This window comes from Calypte anna, chromosome 1 (assembly GCF_003957555.1).
Source record: "Calypte anna isolate BGI_N300 chromosome 1, bCalAnn1_v1.p, whole genome shotgun sequence".
Classification (NCBI taxonomy): domain Eukaryota; kingdom Metazoa; phylum Chordata; class Aves; order Apodiformes; family Trochilidae; genus Calypte; species Calypte anna.
This window is the reverse complement of record NC_044244.1, coordinates 41218407-41231104: the sequence shown is the minus strand read 5'-3', so window position 1 is coordinate 41231104 and position 12698 is coordinate 41218407. Positions and strand designations below refer to the sequence as shown.

Genomic DNA, 12698 nt, shown 5'->3' with positions numbered 1-12698 from the left:
TATCCTTGGTTGGTGTTTTTTTGAGCCTTAAGGGCTGGTTTTGCAACACAATGGCTTCAGAAACCAAACCAGATTAGGAAATCTATTCACTTTGTCCACCAGTATCTTCTCCCTTCCTTATGTTTCACCCTCTGTACTCTAGTCCATTGCAGAACTGTTTATAGGGCCATGCTGTAATCACTCCACTTCCTGGGGGACTATTTCAGTGATATTCTAAACAGTATAGCCCCACAGCAATTGCCTGTGTGCCAAAAACCCCATTAATTTTTTTTATTTTTTTTTTAAATCTAGCATAGAGGAACTCCCAAATCAGTGCATTGAGGGAATGCTATTCCTTTTTCAATTTGACTGTACACAAATTTTTCCTGCAACTTCCTGCTATACATTCTCCATCTAAGGCTTGGTCAAACTTGCTCTGTAGTTAAGGCTCCCAGCTATCCTGGTCTAGAATAGGGTTGGACTAGCACCATAGGTACAGAGACTATATCCACTATCTTCTTCCACAGGTACAGAGACTATTCCTAGCACCCACAGGGTCCCGTTATCTCCACATGATTCCCATTACCTCCACAGGGTCGTAATAGCATTAGTGTGGATGCTACCTGGCTCAAATGCAGGGGAGGCAAATCCTAGGGCAAGGGCTAGGGATGTAGCGGGAGGTCACATTCCCCAAATCCTCTGCCATCATCCAACCAGAGGCTCCCTGACCATGTCATGCATCAGCTTACATTCAGACTCAGAATGAAGAATGTGTATTTTGGTAGTGTGGTAGACACAGATAGACAGTCCTCATAATAAAATGGGAGCTGAAAAATTATGGCAAATAGCCATGCAAAGATGTCTTGCCAACCAGTCACCTGAGGAAAGAGCCATGGGTCTCTGGGAGTGAGTGGTAAGAGCTGAGGGACAGGTTAACTCTGAGCTCATGAGGTGGGCCAGGAAAGAGGTGAAAAAAAAAAAAAAAAGAAGAAAAGGGGAAAACTCAAAGGTAGTGGGCATTGTTTTAACAAGACAGAACCCAAAGGGAAAGGACTGCTAAAGGCTCCTCAAAGTTTGCAGCTACCAGCTCTCCAGCTCCTGTGGGTTTGGTGTTACACTCTGGCTCTCAGACTAATACTGCTGTAACTGCAATAAGCCACTGAAAAACAGGACATGTGAAAGAAAACTGAGTAAAATACAAAAGAAGCGGGTGAAAATACAGTAGGAGAGGACAAAAGAAAGAGAAGTAGAATTTGTAGTGGGAATGACAAGGTTAAGAGACAGATGGGTAACAAAATACAGAGGACAACATATTAAAGGCTGCAAGAAAAGGGGACTGTAGCGGTAGAGGTGACAGGTAGCAAAACAAGGAAAACCAGGTAATGTATGACAAATGTACAAGGAATGAAGACAAAAGGAGGACAGACTCTTATATGTTGACCTTAATACATTCTCTTTAAGCTCAATTTTATTATAATTTTCCTGGTAGATAATTTACACTGTGTATTTAGGGGAAAGGAGAAGTTCCTTCAAAATACCAAGCTTACATCACTATAGGAGGCCACCCTGGATTCTGCAGCTTAGCAACTGTTGAGAATGATGAAATTTTATATATATTTATAATTTCCCAGAGTACCTATATACCATCCAGTATACAGGGGGATTATCAACTATTTAGAGAAGGGTCCTTGGAAAAAAACATGCATTTTCTAAATTGAGAATTACATTTAATGCTGCTGAAGAATGAGGCCATATTTCTAGCAGCATAGTATTTGTTTATTCAAAATATAGTGATATTTGTAGCCAAGAAGCCTTTCTGGGAAAAAAAAAATAGTTGGAGCAAATGTTCTTTTTCTAAGTAAAAATTGGAAATATCCAAACTGGACCAGCAGGGGAGCTGTTCAGTGAAGCAGCATTACAACAAACCTCAGAATTGTATCCTGGGAAACATTTTTATCAACCTAAATCAAAAAAGATGCATCAAGTTACCCAAGCAAATGAGTAAGAGTTACAGAGACAGATAGAAGAAAAGCAGTTAGTTGCTCAAATCAAAGAAGCCAGTTTACATTTTCCTGAAATAAAAATCACCATAAATCTAGGTGGTGGTAGTGTCTCTTCCTCTGTGCTCAGATGGGCTGCTGCAAGCCAACAGGACAAAACCAGCATCACAGACTTGTAGCAACAGATCTCACCCAGAACATCATGAGAGGATGACATGAAGCTGAATATGTGACATTAGTGCAATTTCTTAAGGTGTTATAACTGTAAAACTAGAAAGAGCGGCAGATTCAGCACCTAGTACGACAGACCTCAAAATTCCTGGACAACCAGTTCAAAAGCAATTAGATCAGTGTCAAGACCTCAAGCACTAAACTGAGATCAAGTCATTATACAGAAAATAAAATTAGAGTAAGGATACAAACAAAGGACAAAACAATATTTAGGAAAAATGTTCACATTCCATCTTCCTGTAGCTTTTCAGAACAGGCTGACAAAGGCTGTAGATATCTGTACTGTTTTCAAGGGGAAAAAACACACCAACACAGCTATTCAGAAGACCCTTTATTCCTCTCACAGGTATCTAGTAGAATATTTTTAGCTGATACTGTTAATGGATTAACCAAACCAACTTTCCAGAACACCTTTGTGCAAACAATAACAGTAAGACTATGGAATGACAATATTCTGCCTAAAATGAGTCAATATTTGTAAGATCACAGAGGATGACCCATCCTTGAGGGAATGAATTCACTTTCTATTGTAATTAGAAGAATCATCAATCAGGAAGAAGCCACTTAAGCTGCCTTGGTCGGTGGCATTACTGTTATTCAACACAGACAGACAGCACAAGCTTGAGCCCCCTAGAATTGTGCAAGCATTAAGATGCCCAAGTTCCAACAACCAAAGGACTCCCAGCAGGTTCCCTTACTCTCACATGACATCGTTGATAAAGATGGCCCACTTAAGAAAGAATTGCTGAGTGTAGGCTGACAGGACACCATGGAGCTCTTAAAAGAAATGGGATCATTGTTCCATTTAAAAGACACCCAGAATCCCTGCACTTACTTATATCTGCAGACAAGAGGAGGTTTCAGTGTGAGATACTGGACCAGGAGCTGGGAAATGAGAACTATGAAATGTCCTCTGCTGTTTCTAGGCTGATTGATTCAGAGCAGCTCTGGCACAATATTTGGAATAATTTTTGAAGAGCATAAGAACACAACAGATATTTGCATAACCACAGTAAAATTGAATCCAACAAGTGAGACCAGTTTCTTAAGAAAACAAAACAGGTGAACAAGATCAAAATTGTAAGAAGGAATTAAGTTAAGCCTAAAGAAACAATCACTGTTATTAAAGTGATAAGTAGATAAATTTTAAATATTTTTATCTAATTGCTAAGATTTGTTTAAAATCCTTTAAAAACAGATTAATAAAGAGGTATAAAAAGTAACTTGACTTCAAACCCACAAAATTAGTGAAGATTCTAATGAGTGGTTTATCTATACCATTTCATATCCATGTAAATGCAACAAGCTACAATTTTAAACTTTAGTTCTGCTGAAACACCAGAAGTAGTTTAATTTTTGCTTAGGGACATTATTGCACCTGCAGCATGAAGACAGAATTCCATATGGTAGACCCAAGAATCTCAAACATTTGGCAAAGTAAGAAATTCATTATTATGTTCCACAAAATTAGAATTTCTAGCTCAGAAGAGGTCTTTGAGTTAACAGGCTGGAGATGATCTGTATGGTGATCTGTGCTTTTCTGTCTGCAGCAACAGACCGTGTCAGAGACAAAGTCAGACATCACACACCATCAATGCAAATAGCAAAATCTAGATATATCAACACAAGTATTTTGCCAGGTTACTGTATTATTTCCATCCACTGTACCCAGACAAATGTTATAAACTATATTGTGATTAGCAAGGACTTGCCTTGCTAGATTGTTTGGCTGTACATTTTCCAGAAGCTTCCTTCAGCTAAGCAGCCCTTAAATGAACACTGGGTTTCAGAAAAGACAATTAATCTGTATTTCCAACAGGAGGTATGCAGTATATGAGCTGCTGGTGGCTAAACACCTGTGCTTGAGGCAAGAATAGTTTATCTTATATCGAGGCTGTACCATGCTTAAACATACTGAGGTGCTATCACTGAGGTAATCAAGAATAACAGCTTCCTTTGCATACTACCATGACCAACCTGCCTGTTTATCTAGAATGATTACTTGCATTAGAATGAGGACTTGTGTACAACAACATATGACAAACTGTATCACTAGAACTGCACAGGCCTACTCAAGTCAAGCAGACCTGCTGCTGCTACCTCAAAAATTTCCAACAGAAACCTGAAAATCACCTTCCAATACAGACTCTGCCAGGATACATTGCCATGGTACATGTGTGCTGCCCTCAGCAAGAACTTAATGAACATTATGAAGCTTCACAGCAGGAATTAAGAAAAAAAGTCCAGCTGAAAGTTGTGAGCATTCTTCTTCTGTACAAAGAGTTCAAGAAACATGACAGCAAGAAAACCAATTATTAAAGGACTTAAAGAAAAGTTATGCAAACACTATGAAAGTAGAAAAAAAGGCACCAAGAGGGAAGTCTTATTCAATATGGGATATGCAACACTCAGGGCAGTGTTGCAATCCATAAGCAACAGGTGCTAATGAATATGTCATAAGGAAAAATCAGATCTACCCAATCACATCCTCTATATACTATAGAGAAAGAGTCTAACATCCAAGATGTCATCCAAGAGAAAAAGAAACTACAGGTAGAGCAGATCCCTGAAATCATGGTCACATTGGTCACAAACATTATGCTTAGGTAAAAAAAATGAAGAGTAGAGGAAAATTAACATACTAACTAGCTATAAAATGGGCACAGATGGACATCAACTGGAAGTTATACAGAGTATTTTAACCTTTAATGTTGTGAGGTTTTGAAACAGCCTGAGATGTAGCATGGGCAAAAAGAATTCACCAGTTTGACAGCTAAGCCCCTTTACAAATGGTTCAATGACAGCAGCAACATGCTGCTACAATAGCAAACATGCAGCATTGGCATCAGGGACAAAGGAGGCCTTGCCAAAGGAGGCCTAAGAAACCTCAGGACTTGGAATCCTTTAGAACCTTCTGGAATTTCCATTGCTTTTGCACAGTTTTCCAGCTAACAATTTAAGGTACCAACCTGAGGGAAAACCCAAAGCCAATGGAGTGAAGGTAGGGACAAAGACCTAGGAAGCCTGAAAGGGTGTGCTTCCAGCTGAATGAAGGCCCCTACATTTGAGATGACTAATATTACTACAGGGAAGACTTCCTAGGTAACAGTAAGTCTGCTAGGAAAACTAAAGCAGTCATCAATTAATAGATTTGTATATTGAATAATAACAGACAATTGAAAGCAAGTATTTTTTTAAAGATTACCACTGTTGGTATTCTATCCTACAAAATTTCCAGCTACAGAATTTATGGTCAAAGGATATTGACAAAGCATATGATATGGGGAAATACCATCATTGCAATGCTGATCATATGGCTTGACAAAGCATAACAGATAGTTCGTTGGAAAAAAAAAAGGTAAACTGAAATGTAGAGGGAAGAAGTAGACATGACACAGGAAGAAGCAGTGACTCTTCTGTCTGTAGAAACAACTGTGCTCTGTGGAATGAAACAGGTCAGGTGGTTCAGGCAAGAAAGGTACCCAGAAAAAAAAGGTAAAAAACAGGCAGAGTGGAACTGCAAACTGAGAACTTGCCTTCAGTCTTCAAAGAAAAGTTCAGAAACAAATTCCCTGCTAAAGGAATTTAACAGACTGTCAATAAAATGTTTCATTTCAGTATAATTATTGCTGGAGCTCTCCACACATCCTTAAAGGAATGCTTCTGTCTTACATATTTCTCCCTGCCCTTTAGGCCAGAACAGCAAAATATGCACAAGATCCTGCAGAAGTGGCTGGGCTATACACTTACTACAATAGCCTAAAGATCCCACTTTTAAACTGTTTGTTTTCTTTGAATGGAAAACAATAAATTCATACACAAAAGTACAGAAATACCTACTAACATACTGGACATATTCGTACAAATATCTGCTCCAATGCTTTTATAAAACTTAAGAATCATTCAAATTATGTTAGTTCTTTGTTATTACATGCACAGTCTCCTTTATCTCAAAAGACAATTTTAACAGCTGATTCCTGCTGTTATCCTGTGACAGAATATTAAATACCAATCGATACTGCTAGTCTGTTTATTTCTGTAGGTTTTGAATACTTGACCTCAAGATGCAAACCCACTCTATGTGAAGAGTGGACTCGAGGCAGAATTCAGGTCTGCCACTGTCTTGGCATGACCCTTCCTTCACCTCTGGAGTTTTGAGCTAACTCACTTATATAAAGGACATAATGGTAACTGTCTGCTACTGAAAGTATGTAACCTGAGTAACAAAATTTCAAAGTACTTGGAGATCGAACTAAGAAGTACTACTTAGGTCATCTAAAATAAGTTCCAGAAAGGAAGAATCCAAAAATACTTTAAGCTTTCTGCTTATTCCAAAGTTTGATGTTAATTAAAATCTTAAGATGTAGAACTGATGCAAAATCCTTAGAACTGTTGCTGTAACATTGTAAAAAAAGTTATGTATCACGCATAGTAATCCCTGATTTAGACTCTGGTTGTATAATTAACATCCATGCAGAACGTGTGGCAGTATGCCCCAGCTTGCTTTACTTATCAGGTTTGTCAAACACTGAATTCCATTAGTTACGAGACTGACATCAGCCACAGAAATTCCAGTATTTTGTACCTAATTTCACAGAGAAATATGGTTTTTTACTTTTTAATGACCTTTTTTTTAAATTGACCCAAGATAAATCATGCAAAGAGAATGTGTATTAAATAAGCATGAGAATTAGCCAGATCTACCATTAAACAGAGCTCAACAGCCAAAATGTGAGTAGTTAAAGCTTAAGGAAACTTTTGATATGGAAAACCAATAGAAGAAGGAGTATCAATTCTGAGAATGCTATAACCTCCACAGCTGTGGCCTTGAGTACATTGTTTCTGCAAAGAGCTCTTTCCCTGGAAGGGATGAATAGAGGAAGAAGAGGTGCTGAATGATTATTCTGTTTGCAAGAAAGAAAATCCGGCTTCCAAATAAACAGCAGCTCAGAGACGCTGGAGCACCGGTAGGCGGACATTAGGAATTTGTCTCTGTCAATTTAAGCCCAAGACAGAAAAATATGACAACCACAAATATGCTTTATGAGAGCACTTGAACAAACACCCTAGAAGTCTGTGGAGAGTGATATGTGGTTTCAAATTTTTGTAGACTTCAGCAAAGTCATTTCTAGGTGTTTAATTTTTTTAATGGATTAGCCATATACATTCTGAAAAAGTTTCAGTCTGCTGTAGAGAGAGACTTGGAAGTAGAATTTTTATAACTACTAAGCATCTACAAGTAGAAAAAAAATTATCTTGTACTATCTTTTATTTATAAGGCATTCCACTGTGATTACAAGATTCACTCTTTTCACCGGAGAACAATCTCCCTGCTGAGGTTCAATGGACATGATAGAATTGATAAAATCTGATACATGAGCATACACAGTGCCTAATAAAACATACTAGGTCTTTATCAATTGCAAGCATTGATGTAAGGACATGCATAAGTAAAACAACATTTTAAAGATTGTGTAAATAGAATAATCTAAAATAGTTCCTTTAAAAATAGTGTCTAACAGACTGAAAACACATGATCATGATACATGCAAAGGGCCAAAGAGAAGCAAGCTCCAGTGTTCTGTTCGACTTGATGTGCGAAAACACCTACTGCAACGGGCCCAGGGGAACGAGGCTCTCCCTGCGTAAGAGTGACGGCAAATCACGTTAGCCAGGTGAATGGTGCAAGCTTCCCTGTGCCTCAGAGACACGAGAAGGCCGACCGGGTGAGCCCATGACACCGCGCTGGACCACGGTGGAGAGGCCGCAGCCCGGACGGGCGCGGCCCCGTGGCTGCTGTGGAGGGGAGGCGACCCCGCTGGGTGGCCCAGTTGCAAAAGAAGGAAGGCATGAGGGCGCCACGGTCGCCGGCAGCCGGGAGGGACAGCCACCCGCAGGCACGGCTGCCAGCCCTTCCCGCCCGCTCCCAGCCGGGAACCACCCAAGACCCACGGTCCGGCTCGGCCGCTCCCCGACGGGGCGGGCCCACGTGCTCGGCGCAGCGCTTCGAGCCTCCGGCGGGAGCGGGCCCTGCGCTGCCTGAGACAAACTGGTGCTAAACCAAGAATCGCTTCAGTGGGGAGCACCCCTGCCCCCTCCTTCTTTTTTTTTTTTTTTTCCATTTTTGAAAGTAAGCTGGCGGACGCGATGTTTGTGATGCCGGACAATTAGCAAAGCAGCAGGGGGATGCTTGCCAATAAACACCGAGATTCGAGGTTAAGCAGCTGCAAATCTGCATTAATCGTTTCAGGAATTCAGCTATTTAGAAAAGCTTTTAAAGAGCAAACAAATAAGAGAAGGCAGGGGAGGAGAGACAGCAGAGGAGCCGAGCTGTCCTTACCTTCACACTGTTTCCCTTCGCCTTTATATCCTGGCTTGCAGATGCATTTGTAAGATTTTGGTGTGTTTTGACAAATAGCGTCGATGTGACAGTCATCTGTGGCTTCTGCACACTCATCAACATCTGGAAACACAGAACAAACCCGAAGGGGACAGATAAGAAGGGAGACCTGAGACAAAGAAAACCATCAAGGATAGATACTCTTCTTCAAGAAGTTTGCTTTCCTTGCCTTCCAAGTGTCAACTTGGAAATAGGAACATCTAGGGATGAATAACTGAACAAACCACTGTGTTATCCTCCTGAAATCCACCAAGGTAGGAGGACTAGGTCCCAGGTTCCTGCATTCATAAATCATTAGACATACTAGAAACTAGAGTCTGCTGTACTGGTCTAGAACTGGAAACCCACATCACAATAAAACAAGACAGCGTCTAAATGACTTCTAAGATGAGGAAAAAACCCTCATTTGCATCTTCCAGCAAAGAGACCTTTTTAATTTAGAAAGACAGACTCTAGTTTAAATTAGCTATATTGGCAGGTGAATGAGAAAAAGAAATATTTGAACAGCAAAACCACATAAATCCTTTTATTAAGACTAAAAATAAATAAATAAAAGGAAGACCATAACTCGTTAAGTTAGCGCGAAGAAAGGCAACCTGCAATAACATCATGTACATGAACTAAAACTCATTTAGAAGGAAAAAGTCCCAGAATTCTTCCCGGCTCCTGCCTGCCCGGGCGGGTGCTTTACTGGTGAGTCGGACTCTGAAAGAGAGAACCCAGACCGCTTTTCATGTTTTCAGGGTAGAAAGCCTTTACAAACATTTCAGTGACGGGCATTCGTGTTCTCCCCCGGATTTAAAGAGGATGGGGGAGGGAGGAGGATGAGAGGGAGTCGAGATTTGGTAGTCGTGGGAATGTTAATGAAGTGAACATAGACGGGATAAAAAAAAAAAAAAAAAAAAAAAAAAAAAAAAAAAAAGAAAGAAAGAAAGAAAAAAAGCTCCGACCTATGCAGGGATGGCGTGCGCTGTTAACCTGGGAATATTTAAAGCCCTGCCTAACCTGCCTCGTCTCCCCGCGCTCACAGACGGTCCTTGGCCACCCTGTCACCCGCAGCGCCCTACGCAAGGGGCTGCGGCGGGGCCGCCGCGGGGGGAGGCGTTGCCGGCGGCGAAGACCGGCCCTGCCCTGGGGAGACCAGCCGGGCCGGGCCGCCCGCCGCTATTAGCCGTCAATAACGCAGCTCCCACGGCTGTCCTCACCATTTCAGCCCAGAGCCACGTCGGGAGCAGGAAGGCAGACAGGGGAGCTCTCTGCTCAGGAGGGGCGTGCTAGTAGCGGGCAACAGCCAGCAGAGCTGCACAGAGCACAGCCTCTTTATTTTTAGGAAGTATCGAGGATAGAGGGGTGCTGCAGGGAGGGGGAAGGGAGGGCATCCAGCGAGACGGGCAGCTGGTTTCATGCCAATTAGATTAACAGATCCTCAAAAAAGGTGCACTAAAGTGAAAACAGCTTTATTGTTAGCTTGAAATCCTAACGCTAATTGTTTCAGAAGTGCTCACTCAGCCATCTCCACTGATAACACATGGATCCTTCAAAGTCAGCGGGGACAGGAGGGGGCTATTTAGAGAGGGAAGAATAATCAGATATTGTGGCATGGCACACAGTAAAGAACTTCTCTGAGAGGTGCAGAGCAGGACAGCCCCGCGGGGCACCTCAAGGATCCTAGGAAAAGAATTGCCTGGACTCTTACATAGCTGTTGTTATATTTTAAAGACATAGGGGAACAGAGCTCAAGGCTTTGTATTTTCTGGAGACATGCAGGGCTGCTGTAACCTTTCCTTCTTATCCATTCGTTTATTTTAATCGCCGAGACGGTTCAGATCTAGACATAATTTACGTGAATTAGTTTAGGGAGCCCGAGAGTGTTGCCCAGATCAGACACTCATCCAGCCAAACACAAAAGGAAAAGGTTGCTGGTATTTGTTTGCTGGGATTATTTGTTGTTGGTTTTGTTTGTGTATTTTTGTTTGTTTGTTTTTTAAAGCCCTGATTCATACTTTTGATTCATTAAATCGGCACCCATCTTCCATCAAGGTCAGCAAAAGTGACAGCTGGACTCTTTATAATGCCGTCGAAAATTCAAACTGCACTGAGCCAAAGGAGACATTTCACAGCAATCAGAGGATGCCTGGGAGTCAGGCGTGAATGCCAATGAGTCAAATGAAAGGGCAAAACCAAATATGAGCCCCAGCTCTGCTTCACATCTCACATTGCATTTCTTGGACTTTAAGAACTTCTATGCTGCCTTCGTTCATTTTGTTGCATTTAAACTCTAGTATTTGAAAAAAAAGGGATTCTTCCACGCATACCCTCTCTCCCACTTCACCTTAAAGTGTTTTCTTCTAATACAGTTTCAAAGACTGCATGCACTTCTTTAAGAAATTACTTTGGGTTTACAGCATTCTCATGCAGATGGAGGTTTGGATTTTGGTGTTGGTTGTTTGGTTTTTTTCCCTCCCCCCCCCCCTTTTTTTTTTTCTTTAAACAACAGAACACTATCAATACTGCTATTAAGCAGATACGAGTGCGGCTGTTAACACCAGGTCTTTGAGTTAATGCTCATTCAGGCAAAACCTGTGAAGATGTAACAGCCAGCGCTTCTCCTGCGGAGTCTCTAGGGTTCAGCACAGATTCATCTCGTAGGCACTTAAGAAAAGTAACTTTTTCTGCCTCACCTCTCCCTCCAGACGTCGTCCCTTGGCTCCGGCACTGTCAAACACGCGAGAAAATACCTCCCCACCACAACTTCCAACCCTCCCGGCACTACTAGCAGCAAGAAGTGACGACACCCCCCCCCCCCCCCCGCCCAACACTCAAACACACATACACACAACACCTTACACTAGGAAGAGGAGAGCGGACGAACACGGTCCCCCCCGCCGAGGACACGGCTCCTCGCCGCCAGAGCCTTGAGAAGGCGGCACGGCGGCGGAGCCCCCTCTTACCTGCACCCCCGCTGCCTCCCGCCAACCTGCCGGCCCAGGCGAGAGCGAAAAGCAAACAGCAGCGCCGCAAAAAGCAAACAGTGCCCATGATAATGATGCGATCCCCGGCCCCCGGTGCCTGTCTGCGATAAGGGACGCGCTCGGGGCCGGCCGCGCGGAGCCGCCGGCGCTGACGCCCTGACAGCGCCCCGCTGATTCGCCGGGGCTCCCGCGGCGGGGGCGGTGCCGACCGCCGGGGCGGGCTAGGGCGGGCCGGGCCGCCCCCACCACCCGTGGGACTGCCCCTGAGCCCCGCCGCCGCGGGTAGAGGGGGGCGCCGGGGGGAGGCGGTGGTCGGCGGCGCGGTTGAAGTCTTCCGCGCCCCGAGAGATGCCTCTTAGTCAAGGCGTGCGGTGCTTACCGGCGTGGTGCCCGCCCCCCCATCCCCTCCCCGGTCTGTACCTCTGACGCCTCCCGCCAGGTAGGAGGCCCGCAGAGCCGTTGAGGCCGTTACCGGGCTTCGTCCCTCGGCGTCCCCAGCTGAGCGAGCCCTTGGCTTTGTTCCCCCACCTCACGGGCCAGGCGCGCGGGTGGACCGTTAGCTCACCCCCCCATTTACCTCACCACAGGAGGGCGCCCCCCCGCGGCCGGGCGGCGCAGCCCCGCGTGCCCCTCGCAGGGAGCCCCCCGGAGGAAATGGCTCCCCCCGAGCTGCGGGCTCTGAGGGCAGACAGTCCGGAGAGCCCGGCCGCCCATCTCCTTGACAACCGCTGAGAGGGATTTTTTCCCCCCTTCCTAGGCTTAGACTAAAAGAAAACTTCCCCCCCTCTACACACACCCCTCCCCGCCTTCCTCCTAGCCTCGCCGAGCTCCTTAGCGCGGCCGTTCCCCCGTGCCCCGGGTCATTACCAGCCGCTGGCTTTACCCAGCGTTTGGAGAGCTTCACTCTGCAGCAGCTCACCCCTCTCCAGACCTTCCCCAGCCCTTCTGCTCTCAAGGCAACCGCAGCTCCTCAGTTAACCTGTGCTGCTCCGGGGCCTTAGGCCCACTCTGCCTAAAACCCCCCGGGACGGCTCTCACTGCCCCTGCCCGCTGCCGGCGCCTTTATGAGTGCCATGGTCACCGCTACCTTGAAGGAGAAAATCCTTCGGTTTTAAA

At 44.3% G+C, this 12698-nt stretch overlaps 1 protein-coding gene across 2 annotated transcripts in view; it reads right to left on the bottom strand.

The window, feature by feature from the left end:
- The window catches only part of SCUBE1 (signal peptide, CUB domain and EGF like domain containing 1), a 184065-nt gene extending 172374 nt beyond the window's left edge, over positions 1 to 11691 (bottom strand). For both annotated transcript variants that reach the window (XM_030469242.1, XM_030469241.1), the window contains exons 1-2: positions 11562 to 11691; positions 8551 to 8673 (exon numbers count right to left, since the gene is read on the bottom strand). In XM_030469242.1, coding sequence (XP_030325102.1) covers positions 8551 to 8673; positions 11562 to 11649 — 211 coding nt within the window. In that variant the 5' untranslated portion in view covers positions 11650 to 11691. The remainder of the gene's footprint in view (positions 1 to 8550; positions 8674 to 11561) is intronic.
- Positions 11692 to 12698: the final 1007 nt, after the last annotated feature.